The 20812-nt window shown below is 38.7% G+C and overlaps 1 protein-coding gene across 15 annotated transcripts in view; it reads left to right on the top strand.

The window, feature by feature from the left end:
* Positions 1-20812, top strand: part of LOC101174597 (potassium channel subfamily T member 1) — a 67788-nt gene that overhangs the window by 26734 nt on the left and 20242 nt on the right. For 11 of the 15 annotated variants that reach the window (XM_020705680.2, XM_020705678.2, XM_020705671.2 and 8 more), the window contains 11 exons: positions 5193-5231; positions 10856-10935; positions 12397-12502; positions 12827-12883; positions 12990-13038; positions 13209-13268; positions 15874-15948; positions 16198-16281; positions 17541-17635; positions 19304-19484; positions 19724-19888. In XM_020705680.2, the coding sequence (XP_020561339.1) occupies positions 5193-5231; positions 10856-10935; positions 12397-12502; positions 12827-12883; positions 12990-13038; positions 13209-13268; positions 15874-15948; positions 16198-16281; positions 17541-17635; positions 19304-19484; positions 19724-19888 (991 nt within the window). The remainder of the gene's footprint in view (positions 1-5192; positions 5232-10855; positions 10936-12396; positions 12503-12826; positions 12884-12989; positions 13039-13208; positions 13269-15873; positions 15949-16197; positions 16282-17540; positions 17636-19303; positions 19485-19723; positions 19889-20812) is intronic. The other 4 variants (XM_020705682.2, XM_020705683.2, XM_020705670.2 and 1 more) reach the window with 1 other exon arrangement.

The raw sequence follows: 20812 nt of genomic DNA, 5'->3' as shown, positions 1-20812 counted from the left end.
TATTGATCCCTGTGTGCAAAATGGGATTGTTGCAGCAGCTCAATTTAACGGAAAAATCAGTGGGAATAACAAAACGATCTGGAAAAATCCAGACTGATAACATATGTTAATTAAAGCTACAAAAATAATGGCACAAAATGTGCACAATCATTTTAACAACTCTCAGAAAATGGAAACAACATCAATCAGAGCAGATGCAGCGTTAAACAGTCTTGCGGAGTGAGGCAGTCTGTAGCGGTCCTTGTGACAGCGAAGCCTGTTGGAAAAGGTGCTCTGCTGTCCAGTATAGGATGGAGAGGATGATCAGGATTATCCATGTTTGTTCAATGTCCTCCTCTCCAAATGTCCAGTTAGCAGGTAATTACAGAGCCAGCCAAACTGATCAGTTTGTGTAGTCTCTTTGTGTCCCTGCATGCTACGCATACGTGCGTTTACATAGACTTTTTTTGTGTGGACGTGATCATTTAAAGCCGCGGTTCCAAGCCCCGGTGTAAATGTAGCTTTATACAACTAGAAAAGAAACAAAAAAAACAGTTAAAACCTGTTAAAGACGGATTTTGAAGTTTTTTATTTTATTTTGAATGTCGTTTTTTTGAAGCCTTAGTCCGAAATATGGGTAGATAAGAGCTTTTTGCAGGCAAGCAGCGGTCAAACCTGTACGTGAACAAAATATCCAGGTCGTAGACCACTTGGTGAACCTGTAGAGAGAAAATCCTCATGCTCATTTTGCCTGACAGATGGTTGCAAACACATACAACACATCAGAGCAAGTAAAGGGGGGTGAAACGCAGGCGCGTCGTAGCAATTTTTCATGTTTCAACCCCCTCCAATCCTATGGACTACTCAAAGAACCGGTGAGTGCTGTTGGCGTGATAAGTGCGCGTCTCTTGCGTGCAGCCTGACTGTTAGAAATGAGGAAATTAGACAAGTTTGTGTTGACATCTTATGGACATCCTACAGGGGCTTGTGTATCACCTTTACACCCTGTGTGTGCAACATTTGCGCGCGGTCAGTAAGGAGCCAGTGCTCACACCTTACTAACGACTAGAGTGTGGCCTAAGGACGCCATACCACACCATCACCTGTACATCATAAGTGTTGGGTTAAAACAACCTGCAACATCATAACAATTCAAAAAGGAAAAGAAAGACAAACAGACCAAGATACCTTTACGAGGAGAGCAGACAGAGATCTACCCAGTAAACAATCTCTCTCCACTCTGGCGCATATTCTGCTGCACTCCCCTTTTAATAAGTTGTTTTGGGTTTTCCCTAAGCTACACATGCGCTGAGCTTTAAGGCGGGGAAACAGATAAAAACACAGCTGCAGCGCTATCAGTAAACATTAATTGCAACATGTCCATCCTTCCAGTCTTCTCACATCATCTCCGGACCTGCAAAGCCTTTTCTCACGGATAAGCCAACACAGAGCGTCCTTCGATTCATTTTGGACACAGCTAACACAGATTCCTAGGAGCATGCTGAAAAGACGCAAAGATAATCGTTTTCTCCCAAGGGTGTCACCTCCACCTTCCTGTGAAACAGAGTTGGACACAAACACTTCTGCAAACATGATTATATCACCAATATATAGCTAGGTGATGCATAAAATAAGCAAATATGAGACAACTTATATACATTATTCCAACAATAAGTGCGTGGAACTTCCGTGATCCTAACAAAAACGTCTTGATACACTTACCACACGTAGAAACAATGGTACGTTCCACTTTCATGACGCCCCTTTAAAGTTGTCGTACGCTCCCTTGAAGATACAGCTGCTCCTCCACAGACCCAGACAACCCAAAAACCTGCAGCATCTGTACAAGTCAACCCCCCGTAAGGGTGCAAGGGACTGAGGCTTTAGACAGTGGTAAAGTAGACAGTATCAACAAATGGAATTATGACCTTATTTGGATGACAAAATAAAGCAACAACTCTGTGTGCGGACATCAGTATCAGCAAAGAAATCAAAGTTTTAAAAGCATTTTTAAGAATTATGATGACATTGATGCAGTCAGTCAGTGAGATGTAGAGCAGCCGCAGTATCCTTAATAAAAAATTAGATAAAAACATGAGTGAGGAGTTCGTCCTGTGAATGGATGCTGGGCTGCAGGTGACTGATCAACCAGTCAGCTGACAGCCACTGTACTCACCAAAGCTTAACACTGCCTTTGGGTACCACTGAGTGTATGCTAATCTAATACACAAAACCATCAAATGGACTGGGTTATAAAACATAATGTATCCATTGGCCAGTTGCCCATGGCAACCAGATATGAACCGACATGGTTTCCGGTGTTGAAATAGGGAGCTTATTTAGGAAATGGATGAATTGCTGGGTGGGTTTGTTTAAACCTTTTAAAAACATTGTGTTTTTTAAGCTAAAAGGACCACTGTTAGACAGGATGCTGAGAGCTTTCAAAACTGTGAAATGTGACCAGCGTGGGATTTGTGTCAAGCTTGCAAGAGAACACGAGGAAGCAGAGTGAGTACAATCAGTGTACCGTCTGCAGAATGCAGCGATTTTATTTGTTAGAGAATCCAGGAATCCCCTGGCTGTTTGTGTGTGGAGTTTCATCTGGACAGCATCAACATGTAAACGCGGGACGCTCTTTATGACTTCTTCAATAAAAAATATTGGCTTTTGTTCAATCTATAAAGACATGTTCATATTACAAAAGAAAACAGAGTTAAACTTTCATTAACAGAAGTTTATATGATGTAAAAAAATGATTTATCCCTATTTTAAGATTTAAGATTTGTAAATGTGAACAGATAAACTTCGTTACAGTTTAAAATAGTTTTGCAACTTTCATGCTGCATTAAAACTAACATTTATGTTTCCAGCAAATTTATAAAAAATCCGTTAAATTAACTATTAATTATAAGAAATCATAAAAGATTAAATTTACTACTTTTTACTGATCTACGTCTTGACTGCTCCACCTACAACATCGTCTGTCAGTCTTGCACGTTTCGATGGTAAAATGTTGGTTATTTTAAATTTTTTATGCAACTGCCGTTAATATTGTAAACATTGCCAAGAAAAGGTTAAAACTGTGGCTGTTGAAACTTTGCAACGTGGCATGTTTTTAAAAACTCGTTGCTTTTGATGTTTTTTTAAACTATAATTTTTATTGTTATGCTTGTTTTAACAATTCTAACACTTTTTATTAATTATAAATCCTGGATTTTAATAACTACTTTTTCTTTTAGTAATTTTAAATAAATTTGTTTTAATTTATTGATTCTAACTATTAAATTATGTACTTTTTATCCGTTAGTTTCAAATTATTTAGCTGTTTTTTTAACTGAACGATGCCCTGTTTATTAGTTGCTATTAAATTTTATTTTTTATTCTTTTAAGGAATGATGCACCAACCCCTAAGATAACTTTTTTTTGTTCAGCTCAGCTCTCACTTATGCTGTTATTATTATTGTTTTATATTTAAAATATTATTGTATTTTATTTATTTTATTTATTTTATTTATTTTATTTATTTTATTTATTTTATTTATTTTATTAATATTTTATAACACTTTTATAATAATTTATATACATACATATTTATTGGTCTTTTAAGTTTGCATTTAGTCAGTTAGCAGATGCTTCTTTTTGTCAAAGCGAGTTTCAAATTCAAGCCAATGTGAACTTTACACCTGCCTTTCCGGCCTGGGATTTGAACCACTGACCAACTGGCTGCCAAACAGCTGATCGACCCTTTTAAACCGCATTTGTGCAACAGCAAATATATACGCTTTTCGAAACCTTTCTTTAAGTATTTTTTTAATAAAAAATAAGTATCTAAGAATGTTAAGAGTAAAGTCCATATGTGCTAAAGATAATGGAGCTGGAGAAAGGCTTTGTTTGCTCTGCCTTTGTGGAAAGCCTGCCCCTTAACAGGCAGATAGCATCTTTATAGTTGTTGATTATGTGCTGTCAGACATTAAAGAGGCAGTAAATCAGACCAGGTGAGATAAAACAGCAGACTGTACCAATTTCTGATTTGTGTTTGTCTAAAATAAATGTTTAAAAAAAAAATAACGTAAAACTATCAATATTAGGATGTTGAGATAAAAATTAAGAGGAAAATATTGTACGATTAGGGCAGGATTTACTATAAAAGAACCTAGAAATAATTAAAAGTTGAAACGTGTTTGAGAAGGATTTTTAGGCCCTTTATCCTCTGGGTTCGGAGAATTCACCCGTTGACCGGTTAAATTTACCCCGCTCATCAAAAATGATGAACAGGAGCACGATTACCCAAATGGATTTTATTTACGTTAGAAACCAAAAAAAAATCTCAAATGAAAGATAGTTTTTTTAAATATTACGTCCATTACTACGGTGGCCCAGAAGGGTCACAACACAACACAATAACTTACTTCACAACACATTAACTCACAACCCATGACAGCTTAACTAAAGATTATTATTTTGATTAAAAACAAAAACAAAACATAAAATCCATATATTATCTGTTAAACCTATAGACGTCTAATAATACTTAAATAGGCATGATGGCACATTTACAAGGATTTTTTTTTTTTTACAAAAAGTGTAATTTTTTTTTGCAGATTTTAAATGTGAGAAATTAATCTGTACATTCAGAATTCTATTATTATTTGAAACACACTTGGAGAGGACTTTTTACCATAAGTGCCAAACGTTTTTGTCACTTGTCAGTTAGTTTGTTTGTTGGTCATTTTTGGTTATTGAGACAAATGTTGAGTCTGTCTGTCGGTTTTCCTCAGGGGCCATCTCAGTAGAAACCCTCTAGACCTTGATGCTGTGTCCACTGGTCTCCTGTAGTTTGCATTGAGTGTTGTATTTGTTGTTTAGTGTGCCGTACGCAGGATTTTACTCACCTGATGTTGGTCGCTGCTACATCTCTGAAGTACCGGTTTGTTTCCCATGAAACTCGGGTGAAGCCGCTTCATCTGAACATGGAAACTTTTGTTTGTATGTCGAGTCAGAACAAGAAGACCTTGGTGGAGAAGTCTTTGTTCAGTGTACTGATACACACCTTTAACCATCCGTGTTACTCTTTTTTATTCCCCCAAAAGGTGATTCAAACCAAAACAAGTGAATGCATGGAAGTGCCTGACCCACCTTGTACCTCCCTTTGTTTTCCGGACCCCCTCCCATCCTAACCTGTACCTATCTGTGTCCATGTGTGCCGCATCCAGGTATCAGGAGGAGTACAGTATGGACTCAACCAATGCCCAGTAAGTCTCTGGCAGCATCATGCTTGCATGGCATGGATTGTGTCTGCTCTGGTAACGGGACTCCACAGAAGCCATGTATGCTGCACGGTTCTCTTTGGGTTCTGCTGACCACATGTACCGGTAGATTATTGACATACATCCTCTCCATCACCTGCAAAGACTCCGAGCTCTAATTATGGCTACCTTTTCACCATAAAAACAGCTGATCTATAAAACATGTTTATTATATGAACACTGGTGGTAAAAAGGTAGTTTCCACGTTTTCAACCTAATTTATTGACTGAATGTGCACGACTTTCATATGTGTCTGATTATGAATAGTGTGAGACCCGAGCCTGAAGAATCCCTCATGAGAAGAGATGTCAGAGCTTAAATTTAGACTTTTTGTTCACAATTTTCTACGTTGGCCTAAAAACATTGAAACTTTGTGTTCAGTGAGTATACCTGCATGCTATCGTCTGTGAAGAACATTTCGATCAGTCTTTCAGCAGGTTTGATCATTTTTGTTGCAGCTTTGAAAAACTGAAAATATGAGGTCATTTTGTTAGAATGCTCTGCGGTGGTGTGTGTTTTAGAAATTAGAGAAACGAATGGCTGAAAAGCTTTTTTCAATGACTTTCATTGTCAGCTTGTGGCTAAAAGGTTGGCTCTGCTCTCTAGAAAAGGCGTTGATGGAGCAAGCTGGGCATAAAACCTCTTTTAGTGCGTCCAGGCCCATCCCTGCATTGGTTAGTCCTAATACATCAAAGACCCCATAGCTCAAAAATGATCGCAAATAATGAAGATTCTACTTGTGTTTGTATGAACTTTAATACATTTTGTGGATTTTTGTTTGGTTTCAAGCTACCGCTAATCTGAAGCAAAAAATTGGATGAAAAAGCTAAATAAGTAGAAATATTTTCTGTGACGGAAGCATTAATTGTACATGAGAACTGGACTGACTGGCCCCTCCCCCCTGGCATTCCAAACAGGAAGTACCCGCTGGCTCCAACAAGTCCCATAGACTTCTATAAAGAAATACTCAGCTGTTAGTCAGTCGTTCTATTGGTCAGAAGAACCGTTCTTGATCTGATACCTTTTTTTAATGATCTCTATATTATACTTTGTTCTGTAGTTCAAGTTATAAACTGACCAATCAATAAAAGTAGCTGTAGACCCCACGTGCATTGTAAAAAACATTTGACAGATTTTGTGCAACTGAATTGACTTCATTTGGTTGGAGCCAGAAGTAAACCATTTTCGGTGGACGATGTCACACTCACTCAGTCCAGTTCTCAGTTACAGTCAGTGGAAAGAAACCAAGAATATGTTTATATTTTCTACTTGTTCCATTTGAAGGATAAAATACAGGACTTTCTGCAAACCAGAGACGTGTTGTTAAAGGTTTTGAATAAGATGGTCATTAAGAAATGCAGTTGACAGAGTGTATAGTTTTGTATCAGAAACCATCAGTGCAGAAAAACTCATCAGTAGAAGCTCCACATTCGACTGTAAAAACATATTAATCTTGTTTAATGTTAACCCTTTACTTGCAATGAGTTTTCTATCAGTACTGGTTTGGGTGCTTTTTAAAATGCTGCTGAAGTTATGATTTAATGCGTTACTGGAACAGCTATGGCTCTAAGGCGCATCTTTCTGTCAAAAAAGTCTATGACACCTTTTCCACTAAAAATAGGCGCTGGTAGCTTCATCCAGTTTTTTTTCTTCCACCTGAACTCAGTAAGCTCTGTTCCTGTCCCTGATATACTGGGCCGATCGGTCAAGCAAAAGCCCGGATTAGACTTTATTAAACTCTTGACACTCTCCTAATATCTTCTCATGATTTAATTAGGTCCTCAAGGTATTTCCATGATCGGTCCTTCTAATTTTAATTCACCTGTTAGTCAACAAAAAACAAAGACCAATTCACTAAAAACGTTTGTCCAAAATCAATCCAATGTGTCTTTGTCCTGACAGAGTGGAAGCATATGGGGTTTTAGTTTAGATTCTTTTTGGATTGGAGAGAACAGGTTACCAAGAAAATGCCTTCCAAGCTTCAAAGCATCAATACTGAATCCCTGCCAAATGTTTTTTGTGCCTACGAGGAAGTAAACACACCATGAGATGCTCTTCAGTGTGTAAAATGATAGTCAGGTTATCCTGGAGGTCAGCTCTTTCTTTGTCATGTGTCGGCAGAGCTGCTGCTGAGGTGGATCCTCTTCAGAAAGTCTTGGAGTTTTATCTTCACCTGTGGAGCCGTTGGAGCTTTGCCGTCATTAACGAGAATATAACGTCAAACGTGATCAGAAAGATGATTGTTTTTCTGTGTCAGTTGTTTATTGCCTGACATAAACAGATTATAAACTGTGGAACTACGATTAGGTGAGTTTTAGGTTTGTTTGTTTTTTCAGATATATCTCCTTATAGCTGCTACTTTATGAAGTTTTTTGTTTTACTTTGTCTTTTCAAAATGGATCAAAGCTAATCAATCTGTGGAACTCTGAACTAGAGGCGCTCGTTTTAACATCAATGAGTAATTTATTGTTAATATTCTAGAAAATATTTTATGTTATTGTTGAAATTAGACATGATAGTCATATAAGGTAGCAAAACATTTTGTGGTTGATATACTTTGCTAAAACTTTATTAATTTAAACTAGATTTTATGTGGTTATAGGATTTCTTATTTCTCCATACTGTGTTTTCTACAGCAGCACAAATGTTTGTCTGTTTTGATATTTTGCTTTTTATTTTTGCTCACTTCTCTATTCTCAAAGGAACATTTTTACCGTCAAGCTTGAAAAGCGTATTGCATTCAGTTAAAAAATTCCAAATAAAGGTGTTTTTTGTGCTTTATCCCCCACTATTTTTTGTTCCATTTTGTTTCTTAAATAAAGTATCTCTCAAACAATTTGGAAGAAAAATGATGGAGAATACTTGTGTCCAAAAACTCTAAAAATATTTATCTCCAAAATAGACTTTTTTCTTCTTCTATAAAATCTGTTTATAAATCTGTCTATAAAACCTAATTAATCTAAACAAAGTGTGAATTAAAATGAGTCAAACCTCTATTTAGATTTAGAAATTCTTGCAAAAATTGACACCTTCTGCACTGTATTCTTTTGGGTTTCGTGTTGAGTTAAACATCGTTTTATATTTAAACTTTTTTAAACTGTCATTAAAAGCTTTTTTAGAGAAAAATTAAGCCAACAGAAAGATTTACAAAACCAGCAGGACTGTCATAAAGTGAGCAGGACTTTAGAATTTCTCTCGGGACCTTAAAAAGTACTAACCGCAGCTATGAATCAAAAACTGTGAAGTGCTGATTCAAAGCTGAGTTTTAATAAATGATCTCATAGTTTCTCATTTTGCATAGTCAGATAGATTATCTAGTGCCTGTGCAGAAATGCTGCATGGGTATTTTCTCTGCAGACCTGTTTTCTTTTTGAGTTGCTTAACTTGCCATGGTTCCATTAAAGTGATTTTTCTCCTTTTCATTACCTGTTTTAAGCTTCTGGTCTACACTTCATCTTTTGCTCACGCTTTTCTTTTGCAAACATGCAGTTTCACTTGAGCTTGAGCCCCATGTGCTCATCGGTATGCCACCTACAGGAACAGAAACTGTGAAAAACAAAGATGCAGTTTTCAGAACAGACGTTTTTAAAGTCTAAGCCTTCATATTAGACACTGTGAAGGGGGCGGCTGGTGAGAAATGTTCTATTTTCAGCTTTTATTTTTCTTTTGTCTGAGAATCAGGTTTGTCAAAAATACAAACCTGCATGAGGACTGTGTTTCTGAGGTGGATGTCAATAAAAACTCAGACTACCGTGTGGTTACGTGTGGTTCCTTAGGGTAAATGTTCTTAATCTGGTCTGCAGGAAAGCAATCAAACTTCATTTCAACGTCTTAAACAAGGGAACACGTTTGATGAGTCGTTGGAAATATCCATCTCTGACACACATCCATGATGCTGGAGGATCACAGTCTCCTTGTGAATGGATGATGATTCTCTCGCTCGATTACAGTTTACAGCTTTGATCTAAATAGATTTTATTTTCTTGAAAGGAACTATGTCTGTTTGTATTTAAAGGAGGATGGTCCCTAAATCCCTAGGAAACAAACTGCAGTTTGCTGATGTTGATTTCCTTCCCCGTTGTTGAAAAAAGCCTGAGAAAATTGGGATGGAGCACTTGCAGCTCGGTTAACTGTCTCAGTGGCAATAAAGTCAAAGGTGGAAGGCAGCGTATGGCTCCTATAGGATGTACCTTTCTTCCAACGGCACTGTGTCGACATATACACTGTGTTCCTCCCTTAAGGCCTGGCTGCTGTAATTGCCCTCTTGCTTCTTCTTCCCCCTCTGTTCCAATACTTGTCTGTTCCAAAGACAGTGTTCTTGTCAGACATGGAAGGCTTTAAGGTTCCCTGCTGTGACCACAAAGCTATCATTACTTTCTCTCTGTGCTCATTAGTGACAACAAGGAGGAACATTATAGTCCAACACTTGTATTTATTTAACCAACCCTAAATCTGTCCTGTTGATTCTCATGTTTTTTGCATTTAAAAGGATGTTCCAATGTTCTGTTAGAGTTCAGTGTAAACCCAAATATTAAGCTCAGTGGATTCTGTGACATCCCTAAATGTTTATGTGCATTAGGTACTATGAGCAAATATTTGACCAGTGAACCTAGAGTGATAGTATTGTTTCAGCTGAGCATTTAGATCCACAAAGCTGAGTTTCTATCGTGTTTTTTTAATGGGAACATGTAAATCAGAACACATGTACTTTTAGCAGAACCTTATGGGAAACGCACATGTCTTCTCTTCAAAGAAACTCCACATTTTCCACAGCGAAATTACAATTAATTCAGTTTTTTTCAAAGGATTAAGGCTGAATACGGAGGCTCACCTGCCGTCTTTTAAAGCTTTTGTTTGTTTGCAGAGAAACATAATCCACTATTCAAACACTAGTTCCTTTTTAACCTGACTACTTTAGCTTTTAAGCTACTTTAACTTCTCTCTTTAATAAACAGCAATATCTTTTCATTGATACAATTTAATTTTTGTAAGGTTTGTTTGAGCTTTTAACCCTTAAAGCAATACAGATTATCCAAGAGACACATTTTGTCTCTGTTTTTTTAGTTTTACAGTCTGTTTCATGGTCTTTAGGTTTCTCTGTTTCAAATGTAATAAACACAAAAATCATTAAATACAATTTTTAAGCAGAAATGTACAGTTTTTTCTAATTTTTAAATGGAATTTCTGGCTTTTGGTAAAAATCAAAAGTAGAATTCAACATAAACAAATTCCTTCAAAGGGTGATAAAGGGAAACGTTCATCTTTTCCTGATTTTCCTTTGTTTTATTCGTGTACTTTAAAACGCAATTGTGTTTTTTGGTGTCATCTGTTTTAGAGCATGTGTCCCTTCTGGATTTTAAAAGCGTTAATCACCCAACTGGTCGTTCTGTGAAATGGAACAAAAAAAACCTGAAAATCAGCCAATTGCAGTTTAAAATTAAAGAATGTGTCCGATCTTTGATGGTTCCTCCCATAATCATTACTCCTGACCACACGTGTTAGCATGGTGAATGTGGATGCATGCTTGCCTGTAATACGTCTGCTCTGACATGTTGTGGCTCCTCCCACAGGGTGCAGGTAGAGTTCTATGTGAATGAAAACACCTTCAAGGAGAGGCTGAAGCTCTTCTTCATCAAAAACCAAAGGTCAAGTAAGTACATGACGCATCTTGTCTTCCCCGAGCAAACCTCAGCAGAGGCACAAAGTGGAGAAACTGTGGTCAGGGATGGTGGGTGTCCAGTTTCTGCATCAAGATTAGCTGCTAATGGGAAGTTGTTGTGGTCCATTTGCTGCAATGAGGTAGCTGTTGGTTTTACGTCAAACTCACACTTATCACACGCGTTTCCTGCTTTTGGGAAATGATAAGAAGAAGACGCCGGTGTCGTTAACAGATCCTCAACTTTGACGTGGCAGCACTGACTTTCCCTCATCCGCCCGGTAGCATCTGAGGCCAAAGCCAGCCGGCTCTAATGAAAATGTCACATCTGGCTCCAGGCTTTGGTCGTTCCATTCGCTGTTTGTTTGTGTAGCTTCCAATGATCTTAACCTTGATGGAGGCTTCATCTAAAGAGGCCACGCCAGTGAAGGTTACATAGCTGCTGAGGTTGATTGGAAAGGTTAGTGACACCCCCGCGGGTTCTACAAATGGTTGTTGCCAAGTTTTCCAGCACATTAGGTTTTACAGGTCAACCTATCTTCCTTTGTATTGTTCAAAGAGAGACGTATAAATCTAATAACATTCGCACGATTCTTAGGTTTCCTGTGTGAAATCATCAGTTCTTCTGGTGTAGACTTTGAGCATGCGCTGCATCTGCCTTCTGTTGTTCTTGAGTTATTCTTGGAGCCTTCAAAAAGCCAGTGGAAGTCCCATGTGACAGAGTTCATGAGCTGTGCAGCTTCATTAGATAATCTTCAGGACTCTGTGCATTTATGCCTTTAAAGAAATGCTGTTCAAGACGTCTTAACTCTTGAAACATTTAAGGTTAGTTTCTCTGAACTGCCAGCAGTAGCCTCAGATTTAACTTTAAGTTCTTTTAGTAAGTTGAAAAATCTGTGATTTAGGGCTGAGCGATTTTATCGATAAATTTGAACGTCCTGTTTAAGACATTGTTCGAAGTAAGGTCAACCGCAGGTAAAAACAGAGGAGCTTATTCCCATAAACAGGAAGTGTTGCTTCAGTTCCAGTTTGGTTTTGTGACTTCAGAATTGGAGCTACAAATCGCACGCTGCAAAATCCGCTCGAAGGCTGTTGGGTTTACGACAAATTTGTTTTAATACCTAAAACTTTCTAGACCCTGTCGAGAAGGAGAAGGGTTTTCTTTACGAGATGCTCACAAAACAGCCACTAGATGGTTTTATAAATATTTTTAGCTCTTTGAGTTTAGGGCCAACTTCCAAATGATATGTTAAAAACTTTAATAAAGTTTTTGTGAAGTGTATTTGGTAAGTATTCTATCATTTGCATATTTTATCACAGAAAGTAAAACTCAATGAAAATTGGAAATCAAATTTGGTGTGAAAATATCTGAGATTTTTTTTTTTTTTTGGGTCATATCACTCAGCCTTACTGTGAATAAAAATAAATCACTGTGTTCGTTTTCTGTCCTTACAGGTTTGAGAATCCGTTTGTTCAATTTTGCTCTGAAGATTCTCACCTGCGCCCTCTACATCCTGAGAGTGAGTCTGGATAACCCCAAGGAGGTCAACAGTAATCCATGGTCAGAGTCACACCTAGAATTTCATCTTATCCTTACTAAATGTTAGGAAGAGGACAGAGGGCAGTTATGTAGAAATGTTTCACTCTTTTCCCTTGAAACTAAATTGATTTGACTTTTTTTTCCTTGAATGAGGCTTTTTGCAAATCCACTTAAATCATGAGCTACAAGTATTTTATTTATTTACTTTTAGATACGATTTAATCTCAGTTAACAGAACATGATATTTATTACGAAGGATTCCTCCGTTTTTTTTCCTTTTATGAAGTTTTAGCTCCTTTTTCCTTTAATTGTAGCTCGGCTGAATTCTCTTGTGTGTCTCTGCAGTGCGATGTGTCGGAACAGCAGTTTCCTCAATGCGACAGATTCACGAGAAATCAACTGGTACGCGTGGACAGAGTTTCACGTTTCTGTCTCAAGTGCATGTAATTGTAAAAAAAATGCTGTGAATCTTGAGGAACTGATTTGTTTTTTTGTTTTTTTTTGACAGGGAGCTCATTTTCTGGGTTACCAGACGGGAACCTGTATGGGCAATACAGGTGAGTGTCAAATCCTGCCGCCTGTGCTGACCCCGCGTTTACCTCCACCCTAAACCTCAGCTATAATTAATCAGACAAAAAAATGATAATAAATGCGCTGGCTGAGAAGCCAGAGGAGAGGAGTGTGCAGGTGAAAGGTGCATTCATCTTCCTCTCCCCCTCTGCTGCAGGTGACAGTGGCCTTAATCAGTTTTTTGGAGACTATACTCATAACATATCTAAGCTACAAGGTAAGAGGCTGTTTTACACGGATGCACATAATTGATCTCATTAATGTGTTGAAACAAACTTCAAAGCACGGCCTGTTTTCTCCCTTCAGTTTACGCTTAGATGCACGACCCCCCAGAATTAAAGATCCAGTTTTTATTTAACAAGTCTTGTTTGGTTTATTGTATCCGTCTCCTGTGGGAAGTGAATTGAAAACTAACCAATATTTAACCAAAAAGCCCAATCTTGTTGGTAAGTGATGAAAACCTATTGGTTAATCAAACAACCATAACATCCTGTGGTGGTAGAAAGGCCATGTCGTGTGGAAAGAGATCATTTTCAAAGAAACTGTAATTGCGCAGCTATGAAAGCAGATCCTTTTACATTCAATAAAAGGCATCAGCAGACTACGAGCGGCGTTTCATCAAAAAGGTAAAAGCATAAAGGAGCTGAGGCCACAGGGACTAAAATGCTCTTTAATGCTAATGCAGCAAAAGGGCCTCACTTTACCGGACCCAACCGTGAAGCTGTGGTTTGATTAATCTAGATTTACTCTGTCCCACTGTGAGAGTTCAAAGGAAATGATCTGTAATGAGATTCAGGAACAAGGCTGGTTGGAGCAGAACCCTATTTGGGGAATTTAATAGCTACAGGAAGAGAAATGTCACAGAAAAGTCCAGCATCAGTCTACATGAGCATCAGCGAGGAGAAGGGAGCAGCAGTCAGGAGATTTAAAAGATGCTGCATCAAAAGATGCAACCTGAAGGAATGAAACAAAACCTTCACTCATTTCACAAAACAAATTTAAATTTTCTCTGTAAAGTGTCTTAGCAGATGTTTTTTCTTAGTTTATAGATCCTCACCATGTCTAGTTCTGCCATACAGATGATAGGATTCTGTTCTACAAGGCAATTAGACCCTAAAGGTTGATCTTGACAAGAAGATGCGTCTTCCCTCATGAATTAGGGTTTATTTGAAAAAATAAAACTAAATTCTCCATCACCAGTTAAAGCTATTGACTGTATAGGAGAACTGGAGTGAGTGACTGAGTGTGACATCATCCATAGAAAATGGTTTACTTCCATCTCCAACCAAATGAAGCCAATTTAGTTGCCATTTTTTTTGCAATATGGATGCCGCCATGCCGGAGCCAGACGTCACCAGTGAGCAGTGAGTCAGTCTGAGTCGATCCAATCCAGAGTGAGCTTGTTGGAAGTCCAAACCCCCTACCACTCGAAAGCGGGCTCTGTCAAACAATTTGTACACTGAACTACATCTGATTGGTCAGTTTATAACTTAAATAACTTGAACTACAGAAAAAACAATGATTATCAGATCCAAAATTGTTATTCTAACCAAAAGAATGACTGAGTAACAGCTGTTTTGTTCTCTATAAAAGTCTATGGGATTTTGGCTTCTTGCTGTCAGCAGGTACTTCCTGTTTGGTATTCCAAGGGGGAGGAGTCACTCAGTCCAATTCTCATTTACAGTCAATTGTTAAAATGGAAGAATCCTGACCCAGGGTTCTCTCCTTCTTTTTCCATTCCATCATCCACCCCAGAGGAACAGAAACACTCACTGGAGCTCAGGTGCTATCTCACCTTTGCACAAACAGTTTGCGTGACTGAATGAAATGTTTCACATGTGTTGGTCTGAATGCATAAGTAGGCCTGTGTGAATGTTAGTGGTAGTATGTCCAGGTAGACTTGTTTGACTTCTGGAGCCAACAGGTGTGTTTGTAACGTTTGTGTTTGTCGACAGGCCCCGCCCATTTTAGATTTTTCATGCATCTTACTAACTAACATCTTACACTACTATAATCACCCCTCTACCCCCCCCCCCCCCCCTATCTGTCATCCTTCTCTCTTCTTTCCTCTTCTTTTTCGTCCGGTCCAAAAAAAAAAATTTTTACAAATATAATTAACATGAATAAAGTTTAGCTGAAACTACAAAAGGGGTTTATTTAAATATACATCTGGTGTATCATAAGATTCATAACCCCTGTTGTAAAAGTAAAATATGTCCAACACAAAAGGCTTTCAGCTCTCATCTGTTTGCTCAGCTGCTGGACAGGACAAGTTAAAAAAAAAGAAAAGAATCCTGAGTCAGGTCTTTTCCTGTGCTAAAAATAACTATTTGATTTTTGTTTTAAGGCTGTGAATAGGTGTAAGCAGAAAACTGACTTTTATTCACTTTAGTCTCTGATCATCCACTTGGCTTTGGCTTCATTGTTCTGCTGCACCTATACGATAAACAGGTTTGGCTCCTTTGTTGTTAGAAAGTGTCTGAGTTTTACTCACTGAGGGCAATATGTACACAACATGTTATTGTGGAAACAAAGATTACACAAGCGTTAAAGGAAACCCTTGAAAACAACAACAAATGCACAAGAACAATGAACAATGAATAAAGTTTTCATCAAAAAAATGAGTCATCTTATGTGGATTTATATTTCAAGAATCATCAGCAGAAGCAGCAAATGTTTCATTCATTTTAATGACTGTGAGCAGCAGTCAGACTCTGTGATTGAGTCCATTTAACACACAAACAAAACTATGACAACCTCTGCCAAAGCATCAACAGTCGTGACGGTAAACCTGTGCTGAGTGCCTTGAATCTTCCTTCCAGGGGAACATTTGGGAGCAGTTTTTCCAGATATCCTTCATATTGGAGATGATCAATACCGTGCCATTTATAATCACCGTGAGTATTTGGGTAATTTTAAAGTTTGTCAGTGCCGTGTTAGCCTTAGCACTTATAATTGTTTCAACGTGAAAAAGCGATGCAGTTGTGTGTAAACCACTTAGTTTTATTGATTCTCTAATAACAACAGAGAAACACAGGAGCATTTGCTCTTAGTAATTCTATGAATTATGGATTTAAAATGTTGTCTTTTGAACTTCATTTAAACATTCCTTACACTGACTTGTTTTTCTTTTTTTCTTTATTTAGATCTTCTGGCCTCCACTGAGAAACATATTTGTCCCTGTATTTCTTAATTGCTGGCTTGCCAAAGGTGCCCTGGAAAACATGATTGTGAGTCTGCAGCTACACTTCAATACAGTACACACAGCAGAGGGAGTGCTTGCTGCTTTTACAGACTTAACCACAACAGATACTCATGCCTCAAACTAAAGAGCAGTCTGTACTTTTGATCCCTACAGAAGAAATGCGTCTTTTTGAAAAATAGAAAAAGGGAAATCTGCAGCAGTTTATGTTTGCCCTTTTGAGGTCAGGCCAATACTTTAGCCTGTTGTCTAATTATTTAATCGTCAAAGCAAATTCAAACCATTTAATTTCTGCTTAATAGGTGAGCTGGCTGAGGTAAGGAGGATGCTGTCAGGTGACTAAAAAGTGGTCCTGTCTTTACATTATTCAGCAGACCTCCAACATTAATAGAGTAAATAAATTGTCGGTTGATCTTTATTGAGATTGATGACACTACATTATGAAAATACCTAATAGATGCAGCACCTGTGCATTTGTAAATACAAAGTTGTGATTAATAACTTGCAGAGTAATAAAAAAAAAATGACTAATTTAAAAAACGCAGAAGCAAAGCCCAGTTGATGAATTCTGGAGGAATATAGTTGCTACATGATATTCTCAGCAGTTGGACGGCGTTCAACCAGAGCAGTATGTGCTCTCGCTGTGATTCAGATGAGGCCGTGACAGAGCAAAGATTCATGCCAGAGCGCTAGTTGGCAGATGGAGGAATCTGGAAGCGAGCAGAGAGGAGGTGGCAGGCAGGCAGGCAGGCAGGCAGTACATGGCTGCTGTAATAAGGTGTGACTGGAGACGAGTCGTGAGCCACTGCACATCCAGGAGATCCATGAAATGAGCTTCTTGTTCGTCCAGCTCTGCGCCTTTTGGCCTTCTTGGTGTAAAAATAAACTATTAGGAGTCCAATGTGTGTGATTTTTGTCTTAGTTTTAGTGGATGGAAGGTGTGGGGTTCATTGTGCCCACAGAGAAAGGTGCAGAGGTGAAGTCACTGAAGCAGTGCTGACATGGCTCGGAGCTGTCAGCGCAGGAATTCAGTGTCAAATCATGTTTGAGAGCCAGGATGGTGGGAAATACTCTGATCCCAAAGTATCTGACAGTAAACTCCAGGATGAGAGACCACTAATTAGCTTTGGAGCTCACAATGTGACCAATTTGTCCGAGCAAAAGACTAAATGTGTTCTTCCTCCGTTTTACGAATGTAGAGTTTTATTTGAATGATTCATAACCCAAGTAAAGCTGTGTTTGTGCATCATGAAAAGACTTGCGTAACAATCTCTTCTATGTCTCCAGAATGATTTCCACCGTGCCATCCAGAGGACCCACTCTGCCATGTTCAATCAAGTGTTCATCCTCATCTGCACCTTGCTGTGTCTGGTTTTCACAGGGTGAGTGAACGTCTGCTATCCCAGGGTGATGGCAGCTCCCTCTGATAAAGTGGAGTGAAGTGGGGTGGGGCACAAGTGTCATTCCCCCCAAAAGCAACATTTTGCATGTTTTTTATTAAGAGTTACCTCACATAAATCAGTAGATAAACAGACATATTAACTTTAAATTCAGTCTCAAAGGATTAGTCTTAATTGCTTTTTATTTCATTGTTTAAAAGTTACATGGAGATTGCTTTTGTCAGTGATTCCTCAGAGCCCAGTTGCTATGACAGATAATTCTGAGGCCTCCAGAGCAGGTGAGCAAACAGATACGCACCTCACCTACAGGTGTAGCTGCTGCTCTGCTGCCGACTTTACAGACAGATTCTGCTGTGAGGGACAATCACTTCACAGATTTATCTTTGAGGTCTTGATCATTGAAATCAGATTTTTGAACTAATTCCTGGTGATGAACTTCATAACAGACCTGTACCTCATCTTTTTATTTATCGTAGACATGTTTTAATAATATATTGGTCCACTTTGTCCAAGCGCAGAACAGTCTATTTTTATTTTATTTTTTTCAAATCAGTGCAGTTAGATGGAAGAAAAGGCTTAAGCTATGCAGGAATTCCTTTTCCAAAATAAAAACTTCAGTTGAATCTTCAAAAAAAAATGTTAATTTTATTTTTAAGGTGATGTGGCTGCGCTGTGATGCGCGTTAACACGGCGGATAACACTGTCGTCCATTTTTAGTTTAGTTTAGTTTAGTTTTGTATCATAGTTCAAAAACATAACATCATTTATGACACAAAATGTGTATTTTATGAGGAGTCAGTGAGGAAGGAGAGAGAGGCTATGGGCGTGACAAGATTACAAAAGTAATCTGTTGTTACTTTACAGTAATCCCTGTTTTTTTACTGAAATATTGTGGAACATGAATCTTTGGCTTAGGCTGAACGAAACGATATGACATATAATTTTATATACAATATGCAGCTGGAAAGCTGGATGTCTCAACTGGTTAAACACAGGAAATCAGGGTTCGATTCCCAGGGGAGCCATGAGATTCATCCAGTTTGGGTTCTTGGACATGAACCCTTCGTGTTGCTGCCCACCTATATAGCCACAGGACCCCCTGTGTCGGTCCACGGCCCGGATAAAATAACGGGTTATGTCAGGAAGAATCCAACAACAACATGTGTTCCCTTTAAGATGCTCAACCCAAAAAACTGCAGCACCCAAACGGGTCGACCCCCCTAACTGTGGTCTTTGGCCCTGGACATGGACGTTCTCACCAGCTCTTCATTGTTAATCGATTCCCATCTTGTTAAACAATTTATGCCTTCCTGTCTGTAGTTCTTCGTCTATCTTCTTGAATCCCAGCCAACACTCTCCACCTCCTCGTCCTCCTCGTCTTCACACTGTCTGGTTACACAACCCTGTTCTCTGCTTTTCATTAAATCTCTAATGCGTCCAGAAAAAGAAACGCAAATGAATCACTCCACACAGCAAAAAAGGAACCAATGGAACAATCAATCGTGCCACTTCAAAATAAGAGACGCTTTTGCTGAATTGACTTCTTGGTGGAATTGAACCATCAAAGCTAAATGTCTCAATGACAAATACATGTTTGTTTGTTTTTTGTTATATCAGTGAATCCATCTGCTGTTGTGTTCTCTCCTGCAGAGCTTGTGGGATCCAGCATCTGGAGAGAGCAGGGAAGAACTTGTCCCTGTTTGACTCTTTCTATTTCTGCATCGTCACTTTCTCCACTGTGGGCTACGGAGATGTCACGCCACAGATCTGGCCCTCACAGCTGCTGGTGGTCATTCTCATCTGTGTCGCTCTGGTGGTCCTTCCACTGCAGGTACGGATGCACCAGCTCCAGAATCCTGGAGCTGGTGCCAGAAAACAGGAAATGTGAAATCTAATCGGAGGTGTTTTTGGCTGCAGAGTTCGGTCAAATTCATGCTGGTTTACAAATGAAATGTTCTGTCAACTCTTCCTGAGTTGATGAAGAGTTAGCTGTTTCTGCAGAGACACATAGTGAGAAATCAAAAATGACCCTTACAGTAATTATTCTACCTGATTTCACTGTTTTGTCAGTTTGAGGAGCTTGCGTACCTGTGGATGGAAAGCCAGAAGTTGGGAGGGAACTACAGCCGGCATCGGGCGCAGACGGAAAAGCACGTGGTGTTGTGCGTCAGCTCCCTGAAGATCGACCTGCTGATGGACTTCCTCAACGAGTTCTACGCTCATCCCAGACTCCAGGTGCTGCAGCAGCATTTCATTTTAGGTTTTTAAATGAAAGGTTTTCTCCTTTCCAAAAGGAATGATTCTGTCCCGCAGCCGTCCTGGACTGAAAGGCTTTCTGACTGCGCACCTTGAGTGAAAGTTTCACCTCAGTCACAAACTGAAAAACTCACCAGAGAAACTGAGAAACTGTCATTAAAAAAGGGAGAATTGAACAAATGAAACCAAAACTCACACGGCGAGGATATCCAAAGGAAGACTTACGTCTTGGTGGGCATTTTTGTGGTAAATTTGGTGATTTTCACAAAACAAAACTTTTGTTTCAACTTTTGTTATACACAGAATTTCACACCTGGTTACGTCTACAACTACAGCCAAAGTTTCCTTGACCTTTGACCTCAGAGAGCCTCCTATCTTGAATTGAAAAAAGAATCACCTTTAGCACCTTCTACAAATTTAACCGCCTCCAAGGGATTTTGATTTACCACCTCCTTATTCTTTGAGCATCACTGGGAAACCACTGTGGAAAAAAATGTCAGTTTTAAATGATATAAATTTTCAACGCCGTTAGTGGAAATGAAAAATGGCGTTCCCCTGTTGCTCACACATTTTTCACTGGAATATTTTGGATTTGTATTCCATGAATCCTTGGCTTAAGCTGAATGAAACAAGATGAGATCAAATATGAACATATCAAGAATGAAAACAAAAAACAACAGTTGCCAAGGAAATCCAAAAGTTTACTTTTGCAGATTCTTCTAGAACTGCATAGACCTGTGAGGGTTTTAAAAGACGGAGGCGGGTAGCGCCTGTGAGCAATATAATGCTGCTTTAACTGGATTTATGTTTTCTCCCTACTAAAATATTCACTTTTTCTTTATTTTGTTGTTGTCTGTGCTGATGAGGGGAAATCTCATTTATTGTGTAGCTCTGAGTTTACCA

The sequence above is a fragment of the Oryzias latipes genome, chromosome 9, assembly GCF_002234675.1.
Source record: "Oryzias latipes chromosome 9, ASM223467v1".
In the NCBI taxonomy this organism is placed as follows: Eukaryota; Metazoa; Chordata; class Actinopteri; order Beloniformes; family Adrianichthyidae; genus Oryzias; species Oryzias latipes.
The sequence above is the reverse complement of the archived record's forward strand: the minus strand, read 5'-3'. Positions and strand labels throughout refer to the sequence as shown.